The 26,934-nt window shown below is 39.1% G+C and overlaps 1 protein-coding gene across 3 annotated transcripts; it reads left to right on the top strand.

Moving 5' to 3' along the window:
- Positions 1-1,360: 1,360 nt before the first annotated feature.
- Positions 1,361-24,565, top strand: elovl4a (ELOVL fatty acid elongase 4a). Of its 3 annotated transcripts, none has more exons than XR_013818056.1 (8): positions 1,361-1,606; positions 2,175-2,265; positions 4,167-4,354; positions 10,480-10,560; positions 14,680-14,851; positions 15,077-15,204; positions 21,314-23,255; positions 23,717-24,559. XR_013818056.1 is itself a non-coding variant. In XM_079837301.1 (7 exons), exons 2-7 carry the CDS (start codon positions 2,199-2,201, stop codon positions 21,623-21,625), a joined length of 948 nt encoding a protein of 315 aa, XP_079693427.1. In that variant the 5' UTR covers positions 1,361-1,606; positions 2,175-2,198; the 3' UTR covers positions 21,626-24,565. The 3 variants fall into 3 exon arrangements, 1 of the variants encoding a protein (XP_079693427.1); XR_013818057.1 differs by having other exon boundaries at positions 21,314-23,209; positions 23,738-24,559; XM_079837301.1 differs by having other exon boundaries at positions 21,314-24,565.
- Positions 24,566-26,934: the final 2,369 nt, after the last annotated feature.

Raw genomic sequence — 26,934 nt, forward strand, 5'->3', positions numbered from 1 at the left:
TTCCATTTTAAGTGAGATTTCAATCCGAAGGGAGCGAACATGTTCAGTTCGAAGGGCACTAGGCTTAGGGAATAAGGGAACATCAATGCATCACTTCACAGGAAGTGTAGAGCAAAAATCACCCAAATGTCATTGAGCAGAGCCATTGAAAGAGTTTTTAAACGGCTCTGCGATGGATGGACAGATCAGTACAGCTTCAAATCTAGTCAATAGCTGCAATTAATTAATAGGCTACAAGTAATAAACTAATACACTGTTTTGATTATATTTATTAGAGATATATTGTGTGTTTTGTACATGTAGGCCTATTATGTGATTTTAAATTTGACATTTTAGGGCATTCAGCGAAGTCCACTTTAACGGATATCCTGTCCTCAGGGAGTAGGGAGCAGTGAACACTGTGTAGGGACCTTTATACAGTCTATGGTAGGGACCTGTCAATCGGAACGAAGCTTGTAAGTTTTGAATTCTTATCTAAATGCGAATTTTGTCATTGACTTGGGGCACACTAGCTAACAGTAAGGCTAACATATTAATACTAAAAGCCATTTTGTTTTCATTGGGACTTTAAAGGCTGAGATTCAAGCGCTGCGTCCCAATTCGCATACTATCCGTACTAAATAGTATTCGAAAAAATAATTAGTAGGCCTATGTCCCAAATCGTAGTATGAAAAGAGTATTTCAAAGATTCCCGGATGGTCTACTATTTCCGGTCAGAATCTGAAGTGCAGATCGATGCGCACTCTAACGGCTGATATTGCCCACAACCCATTGCGAGATGGACGAGGATTCGATTAGAACTACAAACGGGCATAAAAAGTGTATAAAAAAAAAACCTACAAACATGGTTACGCGAGTCTGGCGGTTAAGTAGAGAGGAATAGATAAAGGGGTCTGAGTGAGCAATTATCAGTATTTAAACTGACAAAAATATATTTATTCAATGTTAGCAACATTATATTTCACCTGCAGCAGCATTGTGAACTTTTGTAATGATACGTTTGTCCATAACTTTGCAAACACATGAGAGGAGTCTCTGCATTAAAGACCCACGAACGGCAGATCAACGTGCTACTACATTTCTCTCCGATATGGTAGGAAATTAAATTTAATGTGGAGGATTTGAACTGTGACGATGATTGACAGGGCAGTTTAAACGGCGACGGGACACACGTAACTAAGCAACAGAGTCCGTTAAAGATGACGAAGTATGTCCCAAAGCTTGCATACTTTTCTGCTACACACTCAAAAGTATGTACTTTTTCTTCACAAAAAGAGTACATACTTTTAGGACGTAGTATAAGTAGGCGAATTGGGACGCAGGTTTCAAATGAAGAGAATTGCACCTGTTTTATGCGCATGCGCAGTCGAGCAGCCCTCATCCATTGCTGTCTGAGTCTAGGGGAGCGACCCGAGAGCCGCAGTGATGCCAGTAACCCTCTAGGATGCTCTTCTCACGGATGCTTTCATTCCCGTCTGTTTCAGCCACAGGCCTTTGAGGAGATCCGGATAAAACCGGGACGAAGGTGTTCTCCACAGCACGGGATAACTGGATGCGCGCGACCTTGCGCTGAATGTCATCGGAAAGGGATTTTAATCTCGACACGGTAAGAACGGAAATCCCCATTTGCGCCGTTACGACTCTAAATCTAACGTGAAGTCTATGATATTATGCGCATGGGGAGGTATAGACTATAAACTCATGGATATTTGACGTTTGCCGCATCGACACGTTTGCGCGATTGATCCCTGAATGTTGCATTGCATCTCTTGTTAACCCGTCGACATTTTGCTGAAGTAATAAAAGCCTTCTCGGTTCTTCTGACGCTGATTTGGGAGAGGCTGTGATGGCGTTTGACATCAAATAATTTCATATGCAACGACATTTAACCGAAACCTTTCTATATATAGGCCTAAACAGTGTTGCGTCGGACGCAAGTGTATCTGTTCATGAATAATGTGTCATTTATAAGCACTGTAATTCAGCAGGTCTGTGATGCTGACACGTGCTGTTCTAGCCTTTGTGCTGAATTATACCCCACCTCCCCATCAAAATAAAGCCCTTTCCCATCTCCTCCATCACTGTAATAAAACCTTTCCCAAACAACACACCATCATTGTATAAGAGCAAAGCCACAAGACCACTGAAAACTTCTCTTTCTTATCTGTTCACAGACCATTAAGATTTGAGTGTCAGCGATGGATATTTTAAAGCATATAATCAACGACACTGTGGGATTCTACAAATGGAGTCTCACGATTGCAGGTAACCGGCCTTGACTTCACTGATCTGGATGTGATGCCGGGGGCAGGAAGGGCCTGGTATTGGATTCTGACCCGACTGAAGGTTTCACTTTTGGTGAACGAGAGCAGATTTCAACGAATGTAAATGTTAGAAATGATATGCTTCAATGTTGGCTATTATCAATGGGACTAGAAGTAGAATAGAGACAGTATCTGTCAAAAGATTGGAAACATTACAATTTATTAACGCCTTTATGCTCACCAAGGCTGCATTTATTTAATCAAAAATACAGTAAAAACAGTGATATTGTGACATATTATTACAATTTAAATCGTAAATTTCCTTCCACGGAGGGTCCAAGAGCAGTCTGGCCATGCTGTTCGCAGTAAACCAGAGGCCAGTCTTGAGGGACTGGTACCATTAGAGATTTTTTGGTGGAAACATCTACCAAATATATGTTGAAACAGGAAGTAGAGACTCTTCTGCGAAAGGCTATAAAAAGTGGTTCCTCCTCCCAGCAGGAAGTCAGGGTTATATTATTACAATTTAAAATTATTGTTTTCTATTTTAATTAGGGCTGTCAAAAGATCAATCGCGATTAATCGCATCCAAAATAAAAGTTTGTGTTTACATAATATATGTGTGTGTACTCTGTTAATTATTATTTATATATAAATACACACACAAGCATGTATATATTTAAGAAAAAAATATTATTTTTATATATAAAACATTTATATTTATATATATTATAGATTATATAAATGTATATACAGTATATACATGCAAATATTTCTTAAATATATACATGAATGTGTGTGCATTTATATATAAATAATAATTAACAGAGTACACACACACATTATGTAAACACAAACTTTTATTTTGGATGCGATTAATCGCGATGAATCTTTTGACAGCCCTAATTTTAATTCATTTAAAAATGTAATTTATTCCTGTGATCAAAGCTGAATTTTCAGCATCATTCCTCTAGTCTTCAGTGTCACATGATCCTTCGGAAATCATTCTGATATCTGATTTTTAATCGTTTTTGTTTCTTAACATTTTTGTGGAAACTGATACCATTAAAAAATGTGTGATAAGATCAAAAAAAAGTTGAGAAATGAATACTTGTATTCAGCAAGGATGCATTAAATTGATCAAAAGTGACAGTGAAAACATTTACAATGTCACAAAAGATTTATATTTAATAAATGCTGTTCGTTATTCACCAAAGAATCCTGAGAAAAAAAAGCAGCAAAAACTGTTTTCAGCATTGATAATAATCATCAAATCATCATATTAGAATGATTTCTGAAGGATCATGTGACTAAAGACTGGAGTAATGATGCTGAAATTTCAGTTTTGATCACAGGAATAAATTACATTTACAATATATTCACATAGAAAAGTTTAATCACACTCCCGAATGCTCCATTTTGTACAAATTTCTTTATTTCTTTAGTTATTTAACTAACAAAAAGCAACTCCACCACTCAGGGCTGGACTGGGGCTAAAATTCGGCCCTGGACAAACCCAGCCCATCTGGCCCATGAGTTCCCCCGTGAAGGGGTTAGGGCCTTAAATTCAAGTAAATAAATAAAACTAGGACAGGGACAAATAATGATGGGTATTATTGAATATATATATATATATATATATATATATATATATATATATTATATATATATATATGTGTGTGTGTGTGTGTATAAGATATATAAATATAATAATATATACACGCATATATTATATAAACACAAACTTTTATGTTAGGTGCAATTTAATCACGATGAATCAATTTGACAGCACTAATATATATATATTGCCAGGAAACAGGAACAAATGATACCAGTGCAATTTATGGACATTTGTAGATTACAGATAAAACCCCAGTAATGTGATTTCATGTCTGTTTGCAGACAAGCGTGTGCAGAAATGGCCTTTGATGGACTCTCCGCTCCCCACGCTGGCCATCAGCTCCACCTACCTGCTCTTCCTCTGGCTGGGACCGAAGTACATGCAGGGCAGAGAGCCCTTCCAGCTCAGGAAGACCCTCATCGTCTACAACTTCAGCATGGTCATCCTTAACTTTTTCATTTTCAAAGAGGTGAGTTCACCCAAACTCTCAGCATGCTTTTTTTATAGTTAATGCTTACATATTTATTGTGTTTATCCTGTTTAAGAATGATTATTTAGAGCAGTGTTTCCCAACCTTTTCATGGCACCCTATGAAAATGTTCTCCATTTTGTGGCACCCCCTCGCATATGTTACGCTAGGGGTGTAACGGTACAGATTGCTCAGGGTTCGGTTTGTATCACGGTTTTAGGTTCACCGTTTCGGTACGGTTCAGTATTTGCTATGTTCAGGGAAAAAAGGACTACTGTCAAATAAAAAATAAAGAAAATAATAAGAACAAATAATTTAAATACAAGCAGCAGCACAAAAAAATACTGTTGAGCAAAGATGCTAATAAAATAAACTATGCTTTTCAGATTTTTCAGGTACATCTAACATTAGTTTTCAGGTACAGAAATTGATCAAATGTAAAATAACATTGCATATTTGAGTGTATAAATTAAAGATGAATCCTATTAAACTTACAAAAGCTATTCAATTAAGAGCAGTGAGTGATGTCCTTGTCTTTTGTTGATTGACATTAAACAGACAGCAGGCTACTGCCCCTTTAAGACCTAATGCTACTGCCCCTTTAAGACCTTATGCTACTGCCCCTTTAAGACTTAATGCTCGGATATGCGTAGTCTTTCTCGACTATTAAGTTTACTTAAGGCATATACAGACTATGTCTGCTAGAATACTCATCAAGATGGACATGTTGACATACATTTGTGTGAGTTTGTCTATTCAAGAGCAAGACTTGAAAGAGAACTCAATATGTGCGCGCTGTGAGACGTGTGCGCGCTTCCGGATGAGTGCACAGAGACACATTTTCTCACAGCGCGTGCGACTTCTCATTCGCGTCTTCTGGCACTACACCCGTGTGATGACAGCAAAAATCACTGGTCCGAACATACGGCAGCACTCGCATGCATTGAACAAAGTTTACAAAGAGAGAATTATTTGAAAAATTTGGAAAAATAAAAAAAAATGTATATATATATATAAATATATATATTTGAAGGACTTTTACATGGCACCCCTGCTCTCGTCACACGGCACCCCGGTTGGGAAACACTGATTTAGAGGATTGTTTTTCAGTTTAAATGATGAAAAGACTCCTTGTTTATTAGAAACTGCATATTCATGAGCACCAAATAACTGCAGTACAGTGCTCGTCCTGTCTGTTAATGTGCTATACATGCAGTAAATTGTAACTACCATCTCTCTGGGTGTTTATGATTCAGCAACATCAACTTCATTTGGACAGAATACACTGATGGTCAGAAGTCAGGTTTGAGAAATTAATTAAATCAGCCAACATTGATTGAAATGTGAAAATTGTCTTTGAAATGTGGAAAAAATGTGGTTTGCTGATGAGGTTCTATGTCAAATTGACTTCATATTGTAATGGGCATTCGTAGTTTTGGTTGATTGCTCAATTGATGATGAGATTCTATTTAATCTTACTTTATATTGTAATGCCCATTCATAGTTTTGTTTTATTGCTCATTTTGCAAACTCCTATTTTTATTAACATACACAATAAGTCTTTATGCTGCATCACAATTCGCCTACTTCTACTATGCCTTAAAAGTATGTACTGTTTCTGTGAAGAAAAGGTATACTTTTGAGTGTGTAGCAGAAGAGTAGGCAAGCTTTGCGACGTTCACTACTTGGTCATTATTGTGTCTTTAAAGGACTGCTCTGTCGCTTAGTTATGTGCATCCTGTCACCGTTTAAATTGCCATGTCAATCATCTTGTACACATTTGATTTAATTTAATTTCCAACGTAATGGAGAGAAATGTAGTAGCACGTTGATCGGCCAGTCATGGGTCTTTCATGCAGAGACTCTCCTCATGCGTTTTCAATTTGAATATGATGCATTTAAAAGTTAATGACCAAACTTATCTTTTATAAAAGTTCACAATGCTGTTGCAGATGAAATATAATGTGGATAACATTGAATAAAGACCTTTTCATCAGGTTAGATACAGGTTATTAATCACTCAAACCCACTTCTCTACTTAAAGGGTTAGTTCACCCAAAAATGAAAATTCTCTCATTAATTACTTACCCTCATGTCGTTCGACACTCGTCAGACCTCCGTTCATCTTCAGACACAAATGAAGATATTTTAGTTGAAATCTGATGGCTCTGAAAGGCCTCCATTGGCACAATGCACTTTACACTCTCAAGACCCTTAAAAGGCACTAAAGACGTCGTTAAGTCCATCTCACTACAGTGGTTCTAAAATAACTTTATAAATCGGCGAGAATAGTTTTTGTGCGCAAAAAACCCCTAAATAACGACTTATATAGTGATGACGATTTCAAAACACGGCATCATGAAGCTTCGAAGTGTTATGAATCAGTGAGTCGATTCAGCAGTTTGAATCGCCAAATTTCAGCAGTTTGGCGGTTTGACACGAGATCCGAATCATGATTTGACTCACTGATTCATAACGCTTCGAAGCTTCATGATGCCTTGTTTTGAAATCGGTCATCACTATGTAAGTCGTTATTTAGGGTTTTTTTGCGCACAAAAACTATTCTCGCCGATTCATTAAGTTATTTTAGAACCACTGTAGTGAGATGGACTTTGTAACGACGTCTTTAGTGCCTTTTAAGGGTCTTGAGAGTGAAACGTGCCATTGTGCCAATGGAGGCCTTTCAGAGCCATCGGATTTCAACTAAAATATCTTCATTTGTGTTCCGAAGATGAACGGAGGTCTTACGGGTGTCGAACGACATGAGGGTAAGTAATTAATGAGAGAATTTTCATTTTTGGGTGAACTAACCCTTTAACCTCGCACATCCACCATGTTTGTAGTTTTTAACACTTTTTATCCGTGTTTGTAGTTCTAATCGAATCCTTGTCCAATGCACAGTGGGTTTTGGGCAATATTAGCCATTAGAGTGTGCACGGATCTGCACTTCGGATTCTCTGTCAGTCCAAATCCTATTATTTGTGTTTTTGACTGGAATCTGAGCTAAAATTATTGATGTCCACACTGTGTATCGCAACTGTTCAGATCCGATTTGTGTGTCCCATGGTGCTCTTTCGTTTTCCGGAATATCTGCATTGGTTTCTATGGCAATGACATTGTGTTTGTAGTATGGGTGTAATGGTACATGTGTAACCCTTCCTGTTCGAACCACGCACACTACAAGCTAGTCACTAGAACGTCTCTTGAAATCAGAGCAGTGAGGTTTACTCGCACAGCGACTACTAGCTGGCCTCCGTTACACTCACCCCCTAAACCGCACTCCCATCCGGGTCACGGCACCAATGTAACCACTCCTGTTCGAACCGCCCGCTCCAAGCGGGACTCGAACCCGGGTCTGCCAGCATGAGAGTTGGATGCTCTAACAAGGAGACTTAAGGCTGCAACCTCTAGCGTCAGTCTCTAGAACATCTCTTGAGATCAGAGGAGTGAAGTTTACTCGCACAGCGACTACTAGCTGGCCTCCGTTACACATGCATTCATCCCGAACGGTCGAATGGATGTCACAGTTAGGTGCATACAGTCAGACGACTAATACAGTCAGTCACAGGCGATCCACACTCCAAGCCAGAAGGGGGCACACGTGGTAACGCAACACTGTTTGCTAACCGCCACAACAGGAAAAAGGGCAGAAGAAAAAGAGATGATCTATCCACCAACCCAAAACAAGAGTTCAGAAGGCACGCAAGAGCTTGCTGGTAGCCTATAGGCTGAGTTTCGATAAATTTTTTTGACACTCTCCACAAACTTCACGAAAAGGAAACTGGGATAGCAGAAAGCAGCATCCTGTTTGTTTTCTTTATTTTTCAAAAGAGTGTTAGCCTGACGTCGTCATACACAGATTCTAGTCAGAATATGAGTCTGATACTGCTCCATTGGGCTGTGATTATGGGGCGTGTTTCAACCGAACCAGGAAATAAAATGCCTCTGCATGTTAATTAGGTCAATTAGGATAGACCTACAACCAATCAGAGCAACGGAGTAAGTGACGTATGTTGAGCGACACAGTTGTCAACAGAACTCGAACGCACGCTGGAAGAAGTAGAAGAAGATGAATGTAAACGATCTTTGCCGGTGTTGTAAAAAGAATTTAAGGATACACAGGGTACTAACCAACACGATCATCATTTTTGAGAGAAATAGTAAAGGTGAATGCATATACCAACAAGTTCTCCGTTTAGGATTAGAACAAATTCAGCGCAAAGAAAAGGCTACGCACAACACGTCGATCAAACCAATAAGTTTGATAACAGCCGTTGCATTTTACCACGCAGCATTGGTCAATCTATCAATTAGAGTAACAAATCAACAATTCCTTAATTTAAAAATTTTTAAGACCAAACTCGGATTGAACTGTGATCCCAAAACCGAGGTACGTACCGAACCGTGACTTCTGTGTACCGTTACACCCCTGGTTGGTAGGTATTAGGGATGTGACGGTGAGGAAATTTTCCCACCGGTTAATTGATGTGTGACAACACCGGTAATACCGGTATCACCGGCGGAGGCTTTTAAATCACTAATTCTATCTAACCAAAAGTAACATGCACACGACCGCTCTGAACTGAAAACGCGCCAGTGTTGCATATTCACACACCGTGAATGACAGCTCGTCTGTAAATGCGCGCTCTGTGAGGCCATGGGTGCGTCTCAATCAGTTCCCTAGTTCAGTAGTCAGGGCACTGATCAAGCATTGATCAGTCTATGATTGAGATGCACGCCATGAATGAATAACAGTTTGTCCGTAAAGCCTCGTTTATACTCGACGCGCCCGCATGAGCGCGAGGGTGCGCGCGGCAAAAATAAATGCGCGCAATCAGCGTAGCGGAGCGGAGCCAGGCGAAAGTAAACAATGTGCGCTCTGTGCGGCCGTGCACATTTAACTTTCGGTTTTGAATAAGCGCCAATTCGACTGCGGGTTGCTTGAATTATGGGTTCATTAGTCTATTATTTTTAATGAAAAACACAACAACAAAACAAATGACAAACTCCCTTAAATAGGCCCTTTTACGTTTCGCTTTGAAACCAAATCTTCCACGATCATCTCAGTCAGCTCCTCACTCTTAAATCTGATGAATGACTCCTGCCGCTGCCGAGACTCACGGTCGGATCCTGCTTTACTAAGCAGATACGTTCTGTTTTTATTCGTATTGTCTGTTCTCTAACTGAACTAAATTATTTTATTACTATAAAAAAATCAAAAAGACGGTGGGCGGTGCCACGGTGGGCAAGTGATGTAACCGGTGTTCAGTCTGGACACCGGTAACACCGGCAACACCGACTATCGTAGCAAGCCTAGTAGGTATACACCAAAAAGAACAACAACCATAACCTGGAGGGGTTTGCAATAGAGATGTTGTCTTATTAACAACATGACAATGTGTAGCCGCTGCGCTGGACTACTGCGTCTTCTGAGGCAGAACCGTAGGAGGTTGGAACGAGCAGCTTTATTCCATGCTGTCGTCTCTGCCGGTCCCAAACCATGTCTCCGTTATACTGTCATTTTCTGCTCGTCAGGCCCAACCACACAACCTTATTTCTGCAGAGACTTTCAGCATGTTTCCTATAACAATGCCTGACGTCTACATTTTATGTGGCGTGAGAAAGTCACATAAACCACGCGGAATCCGATCAGAGCAGTCAGACTGAAGCGGATGTGAAACGGACACATATGAATGTAGCTGGAAAAGGCATTTCGTGGGACTTTTTGCCATTCACACTTACTAAATCAGATATGCACATAAAAACGGATTTGAACTGACAGTCTGAACGAGGCTTCATTGGAAATGGTAGACCATCCGGGTACCTTTTGAAAACAACATACTACGATTTGGGACACAATAATTGTCATTTCAAATACTATTTAGGATGGATCGTATGCGATTTGGGATGCAGCGTTAGTTTTTCAAATGGTAATCAATTCATTAGTGGGAGTAACTTTGCTAGATCTACATTCGCTCTCTCTTATGCATGAGGTGAAGAAACGAATGAATGGGAATTGTCCTTTATACCAATCACAGCTCAGATCAAACATTTTTTGTGTCACATTCAGTGCTGTTCCCTCAATGAAATAGTCCAGATGTCAATTCCTACCTGTTCTATTCCAGCTCTTCCTTGCAGCACGGGCGGCCAACTACAGCTACATCTGCCAGCCCGTCGACTACTCAGAAGATCCCAATGAAGTGAGGGTGAGTGTGCTTCACAGATAGGATCACAATGTTACCCGGTCCCTGTCCGAGACTGTGCTTGAGCACTGAAACTGGACACGTATTTCTGCTCTCCAGTTACCGGTCTAAAGTGAGTTCCCAGAGCGGGATAACCGGGGAGTTCGGTTTCACTCTGTGACTTCACATGATCACATTCACAAACACCATCTGACATTCATGTTCAGATACTAGTGTATTTGTTTCAGCTAGGCTGTGCACCACTGTAAATGCAAGTGTAGTTTTTAATAATGCATGTTCAGTATAAATTAACCATCATGATGTCATAAGGAACACAACATTTTTAGTATTTCCAGAAAGGTCAACTATTATTAATACATTTAAGCTGTATTGCACAATGAATGATTGATGACTGTTGATACATTTATGCCCAGTTTCACAGACTAGGCTTAAACTAGTCCCAGGCAACTGAAAGCAACTTGCACTGATATATCTTAAAATATGTCAGTGCCATTGTTTTGTCTCAAGATGCACACCAGGAATGTTCTTTTCTAAGGCACGTTTATAAAAGCTACTTAAATACTGAACTACGGCCTAATCCTGACTTAATCTAAACTGTATCTGTGAAACCAGGTGTTAGAGTTTAGAGAAATATATAAATAGCAAGGGTCATAAATGTGTGAAGACACAAATGATTGCAAAGAGTGGAACATTTTTTAACTGCTGTCATTTATTTAAGGCGCATTTTATAATGGTCTAATCGAAAATCATGGTTTCTGGTTTTGACCAGTTTGTCTAAAATCAAATACCACTTTTTTTTGTACATAACATAAAATATGATGCATATTTAAAAAAAAAGACATAAACATTAAAGTCTTTCAAAGTTGGTCAAATTAAACATTGACCAACAAAATGTTTTATCTTAAGTTAAAAATGAGAAAGTAGCTTATTTGACAGATAAAAAAATTAATAAAAGCAGGACCAGTTACTGTTTCTAATTATGCAAGTTCGCCCGAATATGACATAATTAGTATCATTGTTCTCAGTATGTCTCAAGAAATATATAATGAAATTAGGCATAATTAATCAAAAGTTATTAGCATATTTGTTTTTTAAAATTTCATTATACATTTTGTATGCTGCACGGAATCAAAAGAGCAAACTGTTCAGAAGTTATAAGCCAAAATAGCCATTATCATAACTCCTGACCTTTAGGTGGCGCTCTGTATCTAACACTGCATGTAGCCTTAGGTCATACTTTTAATGACACGTACCAAGACTCGTTTCAATACGCTGAAGCTTTGCAGAGATATAGCCTCGCATTCATTTTAACGGGGTCTTCGTCAAATTCATTCGCACATTATTTGAGAACAGTTGGGTTTATCAAAAAGCATTTAATAACTCTTTGCCAGCATGGTCTGAAGATGATATGAGCCACTATTAGGGAAAATCGGACAAACCGTCTTGGGTAAGTTAAAAAAAGTAGGTTCCAAATAATGTACTTTGTTCATGTAATTACTGCTTTGTAAGACAAAGACAACACCAAACAATGTAAGAACCAAACTGAGTGGCTGAATCCAAAATCGCCCCCTATACCCTTAAATAGGGCACTATTTGAAGGGACAGCCATTTGTAGTGGTGTCTGAAACCATAGTGGACGTAATCGAGTGCACTCGTCCAATCCCACATTGCACCGCAATAACGAATGTACAGCCGATGTACACTCAATGGCTGTCCGGATTCGCTCACTCGTTTTCATTCACTCCTTCAAGTGAACTGTATTAGTGGACTAAAGTAGGGAATAGTGAATGAGGGTGTCTGGGGTGATTTTGGATTCAGCCAGGATTTGAAAACACGGGATAATGAGAACTGAACAAGAAACAGGTGGCAAACATAATCCGTAACCATGGAAACAAATGAGAACATAATTAGAAACCCTGACAACCAAGTCAGGAAAATAACAGGAAATAAACACGGAGAGGGAAAACACAGAACGAAATAACTTCAAAGGAGACTATAAACACAAAGAACCAAAACTGCGACACTACTAAAAATAACTGATTCATTTCAAATAAATTATATTAATGGTTTGCTTCAACACTTACATTTTTGAGAAAAACTAATACATTTGGCTGGGTGCAAAGTGTCAGTGTTTTTCATAAAGAGACTTATGCCGCGTTCCAGGCAACCCGTAACCCGTGTTTTTCCAACCTTCTAACCGTAAACGTGCACTGGAACGGCAGTCAAACCCGTGACTTTTCATCCGTGAACTCGTACTACTGTAGATCGATGTACTCCCAGTTACGCGCTCTGACGTTACATAACCCACGAAACAACAATGGCAGCCCCTACGGATGCTGTGTTTATGAAAGTCGTACATTAAAAACCAAATCGTTTATTCAAATAAGGTATTGCTCTAACGTTATTTATCCGCAAATGTTATGCATTATCAGCAGCTTTTCTAGCATTAGCTAGTTTTCAGGCCATTGAGTGCAAGAATAAATTAATACCAAATACATTTCCAAATATAAAAAAATGTAAAATAAAAGGTCTAACAGCTTCTCTTGCCTTATGCGCCGTTTTTTCTCCTCCGTTTCCCTCAAATAAGCAAGGAGTAAGCACCTTTGGTGATAGAAATGATTGTAAATGAGCATAAGCCCCGTACAGTCCGCCATGCTTTGTTTACATCTAGCTACCACAATTGACCTATCGGTAAGCCCCTCCCCTCGAACGCAGATGAGCCAATAGCAGTTGAGTATCAGTTGAGCCGGGACCGGAACTCGGACATCTTTAGATTTCAGCGCCATAGAGAAACATTGGAAAATCCGAAGCTCTCATCGGTTTGATGGTGTTTATGCTACAAAAATGCTAAAATGTCGTGTCTGAGGTACTGTAACACTGACTCCAGGGATCCTGAGAGGATTTTCTGTTTGTCATACTCTCGTTAAGTTACGATTAAAGTCCCTGCTAACATACAAACTGTAATAATAATACTGTTCTCGCGTCATGTAACACTGTAGGTCAAAAACACGAAAGTCTACATTTCAGTGCCTCTCCATATTAAACTGGTTATATGTAAATTAATTTAATTTTAGATATGTTTAAGGTCTACATTCTCTGTCCTACTAAGGAGGACTCCTATTTTTATGGGTATTATAGTTTACGGGTAACGTAGTGAAAGGAAGAGCTCGCACGCAGTTTATCGGAGTTGTTTTGCAGATAAGCCTCGTTTGTCCGAGGCTTCAACTGCGCCTGACAGAATACATTTTTTTTCTGAGGTGATTCTTACACTTTACGACAAATAATAAATAGCTTTTATAAAACTCTACAAGTCCTGGTGGCCGTTGAGAGCTGCCATTTCAACGGGGAACATTCAAGCTGCTCTCTGTTTCTCGTTAGTTAAGTTAGCTATAAAAAAAAAATTTGAATCAACAACTGCTTCAAATTGGTTAAGTAACATTACCCACAGTCTACTTTAATTACTTTTGTTCATATTTATACCTTTGTGATTATGGTATCTTTCCTTAATCATCTGAAACATATATGTTTAGTACTACTAGTAATGATGCTGAGCACGTCTTTAATGCTTCATTCATGTTTCACCGTATATCCTATGTTTTTATTAATAATTTGAGTGCATTTTATTGTTAATTTTGTGTTTTTCAAAATAAATGAATTGAATTAATTTTTGATTCCGCATTCATCATTCACAGCTGTTGAAATAGCCATTGTATAGGACATAAATTAGGTTAAACTAATGCATGTCCGCCCACAGAAAAATAAATAAATATAAAAATTACCAACACAGAACTATTGATCCACGATACGTAACGAATCTGAGGCGGCAGACAAACTGTGTGCGCATGTCACAAATGGATTCCTACTGAAAGTCAGCACATGTAAACACCAGATCGGTTTAGATAACGTCTCATGTAAACAGTCCACCGAATCTTTCAATCAGAATGATTTTAATCGGAATGACAAAAAAGTGTGCATGTAAACGTGGCTACTGACATATGTTAGGATATACCAGTGCAAGTTGCTTTCCATGCATTTTAGTCTGGGACTAGTTTAAGCCTAGTCTGTGAAACCAGGGGTATAAATAATACTTGAGTAAAGACACGTCTTCTCTTGTGATGGCAGGTGGCAGCAGCCTTGTGGTGGTACTTTATTTCTAAAGGTGTGGAGTACCTCGACACTGTGTTTTTCATCTTACGTAAGAAGTTCAACCAAATCAGCTTCCTGCATGTCTATCACCACTGCACCATGTTCACGCTGTGGTGGATTGGCATCAAATGGGTCGCCGGGGGACAGTGTAAGTATTAAATACACATGCACCACACACAGGAATAAAGTCGTGAAAAAACATATTGTACATATACAACACAAATGAGAAATACAGACCATGTGCGTCAAGCTACGAAAAGAACAACACCACCATAGAAGCCGTTCGTACTGTATGATTCATGTGCTATATTACTGAATAACTGATCTCCCACTCATATGAAATGGACTGAATGTGCATCTGTCTCTTTTGCAGCATTCTTCGGGGCTCATATGAACGCAGCCATCCATGTCTTGATGTACTTGTATTACGGGCTGGCCGCATTTGGTCCAAAAATACAGAAGTATCTTTGGTGGAAGAAATATCTGACAATCATCCAAATGGTAAATAGTCACTTTTTACAAGCATGTGTGAAAGAAGTGCCGTTTTTGAGAATGATGAGGAATATAAGGTCGATTCTTCAGTTAGGGGTACTTTAGAGCAAAACGGATTGTACTTTTAAAGGATAATATCATTTTATATGGGGTCATCATTTACTTTATTCAAATTTCTATCATATTTCCAGAATTCTTTACTCGAGTGTAATTTTAGAGTATTTGTAGAAAAGGCCCCAAAGTTATATGTTAGTGTTGCTATTATTTAGTACAGTTGACCATAATGTGCTTTATGTTTCACATTCAGTGCGTGTAATAGGGTAGCAAAAGTGCGCGCTGGTTTGTATACTATATCTTACGTCACGCAGTTAGTATTCAGTACGATAGAGATCATCGGTCGGTTGGATTATAATTGTGAGTGACATTTTCCTCAGAGTGTGCGTGAATGAGAGAAGTAAGTAAATCTGCTGCATTACTCGTGATATTGTATTTCTTTGTCAGCTGTTATTTTGATATTCGATATGGATGAGAGTTAGGAGTGTAAGGGTCGCTACACGACCGCTGTGTTAATTATATCCACGTTCGCACGTTACTTTCTAGCTTCGGTCCATCAGACTGCGTCGGGTTAAATGGGTTTAGACATGTTTACTTCATTCAATACTTGATGTTATGAATGTTAAGTAAGCTGTGGTTGAATAAAATATGAAGTGATGTTAAATATCATTATCTGGACCGCTATTGATGCTTTAAAGTATATCATAGACGACAGTAAGTTCTATCTACGTTATTGGTAACATAATGCATGGTAGAAAATCTGATAAGTGTTTGAATCCTTTCTCTCTGCTTACATTTAGAGTTTAAGAGATATACTGTAGTCATATTCTGACTACTGTTTATTTTATGTTTGTAATGTGTATTAGTGCTTAAGGAAGAATGAGTGTATGCATATGTTTCCTTTATTCATTTGTATTCGTTCTATCTTTATAGAAACCACACTCGAAATTATACTTACTTATACAAGAAAGAGGAAGGAATAAACAGAATAAAAAGAACTATCTCTCCTCTCTTCATTTAATTCTCTGGAGATTTGGCCTTAAGTGGTGTTCTGGCCGACACACCTGAGTGAACCTGGGGATAAACCCAGAATTAGCACCTAGACTGAACGTCTACCCATTATCTTCACTTCAGTATTATAATATCCCCGCAGTATTTTCCGCTGTCAATACTGCTGTTATTACCATCACACTATAAAGTACTATTGAGTTTTCCCAAAAACATTTAAGAAGAGTAACTGTTTAAACATCATAAATGACTACAATTTTGACTTTTTTTTTTCGATACCGGTGCCAAACCGATGCTTTTAAAACGGTACCGGTGCCTAAAATGTGAAACCGATACTTAAAAAAAAAAAGCCACAAAACAACGGTGGATGACATTAAAGAATGGCTTCTTTTTTTTTTTTAAATAATTAAAAATTCTTTAAATTGAACAATTTATTAAAAGTTTAAAGTATACTTAAATATGTAAATATAAATAGATACAAAACACAATTTACTTAACAAATTCACAGTAAAACCTAAGCCACCTAACCCAACTACAATAGGCCTAATTTAACACTAATAACAGTTACACTACAGTACTACTAACAGCAAAGTAGTCTGTATTATTGGTCTGCAACAAACCAGCTTCAAGGTTCAGCTTTATTTTGAAATATGACCACATTCTCTGGCTAAATATTTTAGAACTTATCGCCTTATTGTTTCCATGCCGCAATAGTGCTGTATCATGATCATAAATTCATCCTCGTCTCATGAAATACATGAAAGTGAGTGACCGCTGAACTGGGAGAAGAATAGAGTAAACTATATAGTTACTATATAATGTGTATCTGATATAAATAAAACACGTAGTCAAATTATAACGGTCCGAAAGGATTGTCATTGCTGCCTTTAGACATCAGTGTGTATTCTTTTGCTAGTAATTATGTGCATTTAAATGTCTGAAACCTAAAATAAATATTATGTGGTTGAAAACACTGAATAGTTGTATGTGACGAGCACTGAGCGTCTGTCTCTGGCTCGGCCCCAGCCAAAGCGCGAAAGCATGTTTGAATTTAAGTGGCACCGACATCTGCGTTCTGATTCGGTCCAGTTACATACCGGTTAGGCATATTGGCACCGGGTTTCGGTACCCAACCCTAGTTTGACATGTGACTCATCACTCATTCCAGGACATGTGATCAATTATTTAATATATATGAAACACTACTGTTCAGTGCTTTTTTTTTTTTTTTTGGAAAGAAATAAGGGTATTCGATAAGGGTGCAGTAAATTGTTGTAAAGACATTTATAATGTTACAAAAGATTTCTAATTCGAATGAATTTTTTTTTTTTTTACTTTCTATTCATCAAAGAATTCTGGAGAAAAAAAAATTCACAGAAATATGAAGCAACTGTTTTCAACATGGATAGTAATAAGAACTATTTCTTGAGCTGCAAATCAACATATTAAAATGTTTTCTGAAGGATCATGTGACACTAGCTATGTTTCCATCCAACTATTTTAATGCGCATTTTGGGATATCGCATCAAAAAATGCTGAATGGAAAATTCTAAAAATGCGCATAAAAAACTTAAGAGTTTGTTTGAGTTTTCTATTGGATATGAAAACATGCGCATAAACTATGATGGAAATGCATTTACCGAATAAATTCATGTGACTTTCGTAATGTAACAGCATAGCTGTACTAACCAGTGGAAAAATCTTGTTTGCAAAGCATCTGAAATGCTGTTTTGGTTATTCAGAAGTGTGTTGACAAAGATGCTCAGTATATTTCCCACAGCAGCATCTGCCTCTGAAAGCAAGACAACAAGTTTATTGAGACGCATGAGTTTCTCTGAGACGCAAATCATTTATTATATAGGAAAATGATTATATATGGTGGCTTCTTCTATGTTTCTTAGTGATTTTTTAGCGGTAGTTTATCAGGAAGTGATGATTATGTTCTCCTCGACTCACTGGATGGAAACGGTGCTTTATTCGCAAATGTTTTATGCGATATTGCAATTTAGTTACAGTCGCAACTTTGGATGGAAACATAGCTACTGAAGACTGGCGTAATGATGCTGAAAATGCAGCTTGATCATCACTGGAATAAATTACATTTGAACACATACTTCAAGCAGTAATTAACAGGGCAAGCGCAAAAAAGCACGAGAAGTTATCCAAGCATCAATAATTACAGACATTTTATACGATTTTAGTCAAAATGGCTGAACATTTTAAAAATACAATCATATGTAATATGATTTAATTGCTTATGGCATTTGACCAATAGGTGGTGCTGTTGCCAAATAGATGTTGTGTGGTCAGTGTGAGGAGAAAATTACACATTCAAAGTTTGGTGTCAATTTGCCAAAGCTTTGCAGAGATACAGCCTTAGAGTCGTTTTGGCATCATGCCATCAAGTTTGTTGATGCGTTTTGAGAATGGTTTGGTCAAAAAGCTTTTAATAACTTTTAGCCGACATTGGTCTGTAGATGATCTGAGCCGAATTTGGTGAAAATTGGACCAACGGTCTTGAAGGAGTTTGAAATTAAAAATGGCGGACAGCAAGCTCGACCGAATTGGTATCATGTCTCAAGGAATCTATCAAGAACATGATAAATTAGGCAAAATTAATCAAAAGCTTAGCATTTATTTTACATTTCATTATACATTTTGACCAGAAAGGGGTGCTGTTCCTTTAGGGCGTGGTGCTGATTACACCTACACAGTTTTTTAGTAATGATACGCTAATGCATTCAAAATGGCTAATATGGAAAAATTGGGGATCATTCGACTCAGTATGCTGCTCTGAACCAAAAGAAGCAAACCGTTCATAAGTTATAACTCCTGACCAGTAGGTGGCGCTGTGCCATAGACTGTAAAAAATATGGATGTAGTGTCCGTGACGTCACCCATAGGATTCTGCAGAGCCATTTTGAAACGTAAAGTAGGGTCGAGCTGGCCGTCGCTATCTTGGCAGTGCGTCACCACGCGTCACTCCCGGATAACAGAAAATGGGCAAAGAGGCGGGACGTGGGCGGAGCTGAGGTGACGTGATGACTAACAGACAGCAGACAAACGACAATCCACCTGTCACTCAAAGTGGCCACGCCCTTAAAGGATTAGTTCACTTTCAAATAAACTTTTGCTTATAATTTACTCACCCCCTTGTCATCCAAGATATCCATGTCTTTCTGTCTTCAGTCGAAAAGAAATGAAGATTTTTGATGAAAAGATTTCAGGATATTTCTCCATATAATGGAAGTCAATAGACCCCAAACGGTTCAAGGTCCAAATGAGAGGTTCAGCACAGCTTCAAAAGGGCTTTAAACCACATCAAACGGTACCAGACGATCAATAAGGGTCTCATCTAGCGAAACGAGCGGCCATTTTTTTTTAAATAAATAAAGTTTAAGTTTTATAAGCACAAATGCTCGGCTTGCTCTGTTCAGTGATGCGCGCTCGTGACGTCACGTAAAACGCAATTACGTTGAAAAGGTCACGCTAGACGCAGGCGGAAATACGTTTGAATATGTGGATACGGTCCTCCTTCCGCTCATTTGTAAACACTGACTCGGTACTTCCGCCTGCGTCTAGCGTGACCTTTTCAACGTAATTGTGTGACGTGACGTCACGAGCGCGCATCACTGAACAGAGCAAGGCGAGCATTTGTGCTTATAAAACTTAAACTTTATTTATTTATGTGTTTGATGTGGTTTAAAGCCCTTTTGAAGCTGTACTGAACCTCTCATTTGGACCTTGAACCGTTTGGGGTCTATTGACTTCCATTTTATGGAGAAATATCCTGAAATCTTTTCATCAAAAATCTTAATTTGTTTTCGACTGAAGACAGAAAGACATGGATATCTTGGATGACAAGGGGGTGAGTAAATTATAAGCACAAGTTTATTTGAAAGTGAACTAATCCTTAAATTATGCAGAACTTTAAGGCTTTATGTAATGTAAACAAATTAGTTATAAAGAAAAAGGAAATTCACCCCCCTCACAGTTGTCATGAAGGGCAAAATTAGATATATAGACCAAAACATAATATAGTCCCAAGTCAATATCTGCCTAGGAAATCGCCTAGTCTTAATCTGCATCGCTATTTGTACTCGTTGTGAATATGCAGGCCACAAGAAGTTATTTTTTTTTGGATCACTTTTACTCGGGACATGCTAGCTGGCAACATAGGATTCCAATCATTATGCTAAGCTAAGCTAGCGGCGACCCTGCCAAACTAAAACAATGCATGCACTGAGACAAAAATGCATTTGCCCACATATCTAAATGTAGGAAAGATGTTGAATAAGCCCTATTTCTAAAAACGGTGGAGTGTTCTTTTAAATTATAATACTATTTCACAATATTACTGCTTTTAATGTACTTTTGTTCAAACAAATGCAGCTTTGCTGAGCATAAGAGACCAACCCCAAACTTTGAACAGTAGAACAACTTTGAAGACGTTTCATTTTTCAATATTCTAGTCAAAAGTGCTTGTCTTACTTGTCTTGACTAAACCGATGATCAGGCTCTGGGATCTTATCATGAGTTATCATGCGTCTTTTATCTTCTTCCGTTTCCATCCACCTATTTTTATGCGCATTTTGGGATATCGCATCAAAAAATGCTGAATGGAAACGCCAAGATGCGCATAAATTCTAAAAATGCGCATAAAAAAAACGTAAGAGCTCGTTTGAGTTTTCTATCGGATATGAAAACATGCGCAAAAACTATGATGGAAATGCATTTACCGAATAAATTCCTCGATCCGCATTAAAAAAATGAATGTGACTTTCGTGATGTAACAGCATAGCTGCACTAACCAGCGGAAAAATCTTGTTTGCAAAGCATCTGAAATGCTGTTTTGCTGTACTTTTGATCAAACAAATGCAGCTTTGCTGAGCATAAGAGACCAACCCCAAACTTTGAACAGTAGAACAACTTTGAAGACGTTTAATTTTTCAATATTCTAGTCAAAAGTGCTTGTCTTACTTGTCTTGCCTAAACCGATGATCAGGCTCTGGGATCTTATCATGAGTTATCATGCGTCTTTTATCTTCTTCCGCAGATCCAGTTTCACGTCACCATTGGCCACACGGCTCTGTCGCTGTACTCCGACTGCCCGTTCCCCAAGTGGATGCATTGGTGTCTGATTGGATACGCCCTCACCTTCATCGTCCTCTTTGGCAATTTCTATTACCAGACGTACCGTCGGCAGCCCCGCCGCGAGGGCGTGTCCAAACCCGGCAAAGCCCTTCATAACGGAGCCTCTAATGGAGCCCTGACGTCCAGCAATGGGAACGCCGCCAAGATGGACGAGAAGCCGGCAGTGGCTGAGAGCGGGAGGAGAAAGCGGAAGGGCAGAGCAAAGCGCGAGTAAAACGGAGAGGGAAGCAGACACGGGCAGGCCTCCGTTCACGAGAGGCCGTGCGGAACGATCGATCAGCTCAGATCAATCCCAAATTGATACGACCAAACAGTATGGCCACTTTCTGCAGCAGAGGGGGAGAAATGCGAGCCTAGACGCAGAGAGACTGAACAATACATCATTCCATATCGCCCTTCTTAAGTTTAGTACATTATTCTATGTATCTGCCTTTTTTACATCGCTGTTCTAATGCCAGAAAAGACCCGTGTCTCATCAGTGTACAATGATTATAGGAAAGACTTCATCATTTGTTATAGTGGGGTCCAAAAGTTCTACTATTTTGCAACACAAAATGTTTCTTCACTAGTACGATCATGATCCTGACGTCCATGTTCTCCAGCATGATTTGAGATGATCCAAAGAGCATCAATGGAAGAAGAAAAGTGGCTCATTTGATTGGCCACATAAAAATAGAGCATATTTCGTCTTCAATTGACAGACTTTTGGACCCCGCTTGATTTATTTGTGAACATACTCATGTGTTTGTTTATTTGAAACTTTTGTATTTTATGTAAGTTGTGTGTTGTTTAGCTGCTGGCAGGATATATTACCAACAGTACTGTACTTTAAAACATAGATCATGTGGCACTGCATATTTCAGCTTCTTTCAAAATTAGGGATGCAATTTACCAAGACCATTGACTGATAATATACAGTAGTGGGCAAAAGGGATTGTCGGCCTTGGAGAATTGACATCTTCACCCTTTATTCAAACATTGTTAAAAATGTGTTTTTTATTGGTGATGATAACGCAATGAAACATGCCAAATTGTGCGGACATAATCTTTGGCCAGCCAGGCTATTGCGCAAAGAAATTATGAACATGCAAAACCAACAGAATATTAATAACTGATTATATGGCAGTCGATGTATGATTTTTCCTGTGAGCTTTTTGTTTTTCTATGCATTTTTTCCATTGTAAAATAGCAACTGTAGCTGTAGTTGGCTGTTTTTTGCCAAATAATTGTGTCAGATAAATACCTGGCGAGTTTTTGGGACTTTAGCTTATTTACTAGCCTAGAAATCTAGACGCACCCTAACCGCAGCAAATCTAATTTGCAGCCAGGGTAGTCTAGCAACTCTCCGTTGGCTTGCGAGCTGGAAAAAACAAACTCTGGTCAGGCCAATCACATCGCGTATAGAGTCGGTGGCCGGGCTTAACATAATGACGGTGGAGTTGTCGCAGTTTCGCGTGCAAGCTGGCGAACAGCGGTCTTTCGAATCGGCTTTGGCCGCGACTCTGAAAGACTTAAGCTTTTCTTTGAGAAAAGAACAAAGAACGGCACTGAAGTCATTCTTAAGAAAGGAAGATGTGTTTGGAGTTTTGCCGACCGGCTACGGCGAAAGTTTAATATATCAACTACCTCCGCTTCACCTTCTTCGTTGCTCTGGTTGGTTGTAGCGCTATCCTATTGCGTGCAGAGGGAATCTGAAAGACAACCGTTTATCCCGCCCCTCGGATTGAGCCCTGCCAATGGGGAGTTCCCAGACCCAACATCTTGATGTGCGTCTGGCTTGACAGGCTACTTATCTACTGTATCCCGCAGAGTTAGATAAATCCAGACATACCATTCTCATCTCCGTGCGTGCCATAACTCTGTCTGACGCACCCATCGTTAGCCTAGCTTAGCACAAAGACTGGAGGTAAACGGCTCCAGCTAGCCTATTGCTCAATAAGTGACAAAATAACGCCAACATTTTTCTATTTACATGGTTACATGCTACTTCTGCGGAGTGAGAAGTCACGTTCTCTACTAGCTACCTAGGTTGGTTTTTGTTGACGGAAGTAACAACGGGGCTTCTCAGGTGCTGCGAGCAAATCACTCCGCAGAAGTAGCAGTGCTTCGCCTTCTGAGAATATAGTTCCCAGGATGTATACGGTTAGAAGATGGCTGTGTCTCATGTGACTATGTTTTTTGTACACGCTGTAACTATACACATCACAACATGTAAATAGAAAAATGTTTGTGTTATTTTGTCACTTATTGAGCAGTAGGCTAGCTGGAGCCATTTATCTCCAGTCTTTGTGCTAAGCTAGGCTAGCGGTGGGTGCGTCAGATAGAGTTATGGCACGCACGGAGATGAGAATGGTATCTGTGGACTTATCTAGCTCATATAGTGAATAGCTAAAGTCCCCAGAAGTCGGGGTGTTCCTTTAACAAAGTTTAGTGTTTTGTTCTTCCTTCATATTTAATTTTTAAACTAGTATGGTCCTTAAAAACAAATACACCCTCCCGACATCACTTTTAGCCACTACTGTATCCTATATATATATTCTGTTGTCTGTTGTCTTAAAAACAGTGTTCACAATCAAATCTCTCATCTAAAAGTGAAATCAAACATTGTTACATCCAACATGAATGATGGGAAAGATTTGTGGCCTGGCATAGAAAATAATCTACGACTGCAAAGGCTAAAATATCTGCTTCCTTTATCAGTCAGTTCAGACCAATGCCGATCATTTAAAAACTGAGATTGGCTTCAGATCCATGCATCCATATTCACACTTTTTGATATCACAGGGTTATCATCAAACATCTCACATGATAAGATAAAAAAAACTTTTAGTTTTCATTGGGAAATTACAACATCCCAAAAAACTGAAAATGAGATTGAGAAATATGTTTGTAGCTGCAATATTGCATTGTGCGTAAATAAAGTCTTGAGCTCCCTGTCATAGTTTTTCATTTTGAATAGTTCCTAAATTCCTCAAATATATCATGTTTTGTCTTGAATTTTTTATAATGTTGTTTATTCTGTGCAATTTTGTACATTGTGCTTTTGAAAACGCAATGATCATCATCTACTCGTTTTTTTTTTTTTTTTTTTCAAATGACAGATATACATTGCTGTATATAATAATAAAATAAATGGCAATGCATAGTCACTGTTATCTGACGTTTCATTTCCCAAAAGCCTCTCACTCTGCTGGCGTCGTCACGCCTTCTCTCGTGAGCGGGAAATAAGTGGCTGGCATGACATTTCAAGCAGCGTCCTGTTGTGTAACATCTTTTTATTAACATTTTTGTGTAAATGTTTTTTTATGACTACTTATTATTTAAGAGACTACATGGAATATGTGTTCTTTAAAAAAATTATTGGACCCACTTTATATTAACTCTTTTTTTTAAAGTTGCCAGCCACCGCCTTTTGATAATTTTCACAAAAATGTAATCACTGATCAACGTGCAGCGTAACACGAGAATGAACCTCATTGGTTCTTGAGAAACTCAAACGTGCTGCGTAACACGAGAATGAACCTCATTGGTTCTTGAGAAGTTCAAACGTGCTGCGTAACACAAGAATGAACCTCATTGGTTCTTGAGAAGCTCAAACGTGCTGCGTAACACAAGAATGAACCTCATTGGTTCTTGAGAAGCTCAAACGTGCTGCGTAACACAAGAATGAACCTCATTGGTTCTTGAGAAGCTCAAACGTGCTGCGTAACACAAGAATGAACCTCATTGGTTCTTGAGAAGCTCAAACGTGCTGCGTAACACAAGAATGAACCTCATTGGTTCTTGAGAAGCTCAAACGTGCTGCGTAACACGAGAATGAACCTCATTGGTTCTTGAGAAGCTCAAACGTGCTGCGTAACACAAGAATGAACCTCATTGGTTCTTGAGGAAGCTCAAACGTGCTGCGTAACACAAGAATGAACCTCATTGGTTCTTGAGAAGCTCAAACGTGCAGCGTAACACAAGAATGAACATCATTGGTTCTTGAGGAAGCTCAAACGTGCTGCGTAACACAAGAATGAACATCATTGGTTCTTGAGAAGCTCAAACGTGCAGCGTAACACGAGAATGAACCTCATTGGTTCTTGAGGAAGCTCAAACGAGCTGCGTAACACAAGAATGAACATCATTGGTTCTTGAGAAGCTCAAACGTGCAGCGTAACACAAGAATGAACCTCATTGGTTCTTGAGAAGCTCAAACGTGCTGCGTAACACAAGAATGAACCTCATTGGTTCTTGAGGAAGCTCAAACGTGCTGCGTAACACAAGAATGAACCTCATTGGTTCTTGAGGAAGCTCAAACGTGCTGCGTAACACAAGAATGAACCTCATTGGTTCTTGAGAAGCTCAAACGTGCAGCGTAACACATGAATGAACATCATTGGTTCTTGAGAAGCTCAAACGTGCAGCGTAACACGAGAATGAACCTCATTGGTTCTTGCTGAAGCTCAAACGTGCTGCGTAACACGAGAATGAACCTCATTGGTTCTTGCTGAAGCTCAAACGTGCTGTGTAACACGAGAATGAACCTCATTGGTTCTTGCTGAAGCTCAAACGTGCTGTGTAACACGAGAATGAACCTCATTGGTTCTTGCTGAAGCTCAAACGTGCTGTGTAACACGAGAATGAACCTCATTGGTTCTTGAGAAGCTCAAACGTGCTGCGTAACACAAGAATGAACCTCATTGGTTCTTGAGAAGCTCAAACGTGCAGCGTAACACAAGAATGAACCTCATTGGTTCTTGAGGAAGCTCAAACGTGCAGCGTAACACGAGAATGAACCTCATTGGTTCTTGCTGAAGCTCAAACGTGCTGTGTAACACGAGAATGAACCTCATTGGTTCTTGCTGAAGCTCAAACGTGCTGTGTAACACGAGAATGAACCTCATTGGTTCTTGCTGAAGCTCAAACGTGCAGCGTAACACGAGAATGAACCTCATTGGTTCTTGCTGAAGCTCAAACGTGCTGCGTAACACAAGAATGAACATCATTGGTTCTTGAGAAGCTCAAACGTGCTGCGTAACACAAGAATGAACCTCATTGGTTTTTGAGGAAGCTCAAACGTGCTGCGTAACACAAGAATGAACCTCATTGGTTCTTGAGAAGCTCAAATGTGATGCGTAACACGAGAATGAACCTCATTGGTTCTTGCTGAAACTCAAACGTGCTGAGTAACACAAGAATGAACCTCATTGGTTCTTGAGGAAGCTCAAACGTGCTGCGTAACACGAGAATGAACCTCATTGGTTCTTGCTGAAACTCAAACGTGCTGCGTAACACAAGAATGAACCTCATTGGTTTTTGAGGAAGCTCAAACGTGCTGAGTAACACGAGAATGAACCTCATTGGTTTTTGAGGAAGCTCAAACGTGCTGAGTAACACGAGAATGAACCTCATTGGTTCTTGCTGAAACTCAAACGTGCTGAGTAACACAAGAATGAACCTCATTGGTTTTTGAGGAAGCTCAAACGTGCTGAGTAACACGAGAATGAACCTCATTGGTTCTTGCTGAAACTCAAACGT

The sequence above is a fragment of the Gobio gobio genome, assembly GCF_949357685.1.
Source record: "Gobio gobio genome assembly, chromosome: 15".
Lineage (NCBI taxonomy): Eukaryota > Metazoa > Chordata > Actinopteri > Cypriniformes > Gobionidae > Gobio > Gobio gobio.

Excerpts from the sequence above, each read along its gene's own strand:
- elovl4a (XM_079837301.1), top strand. The coding sequence starts at position 2,199 with ATGGATATTTTAAAGCATATAATCAACGACACTGTGGGATTCTACAAA. Across the intron at positions 4,355-10,479 it reads ACTTTTTCATTTTCAAAGAG|CTCTTCCTTGCAGCACGGGC; the intron begins GTGAGTTCACCC and ends GTTCTATTCCAG. Across the intron at positions 14,852-15,076 it reads ATGGGTCGCCGGGGGACAGT|CATTCTTCGGGGCTCATATG; the intron begins GTAAGTATTAAA and ends TCTCTTTTGCAG.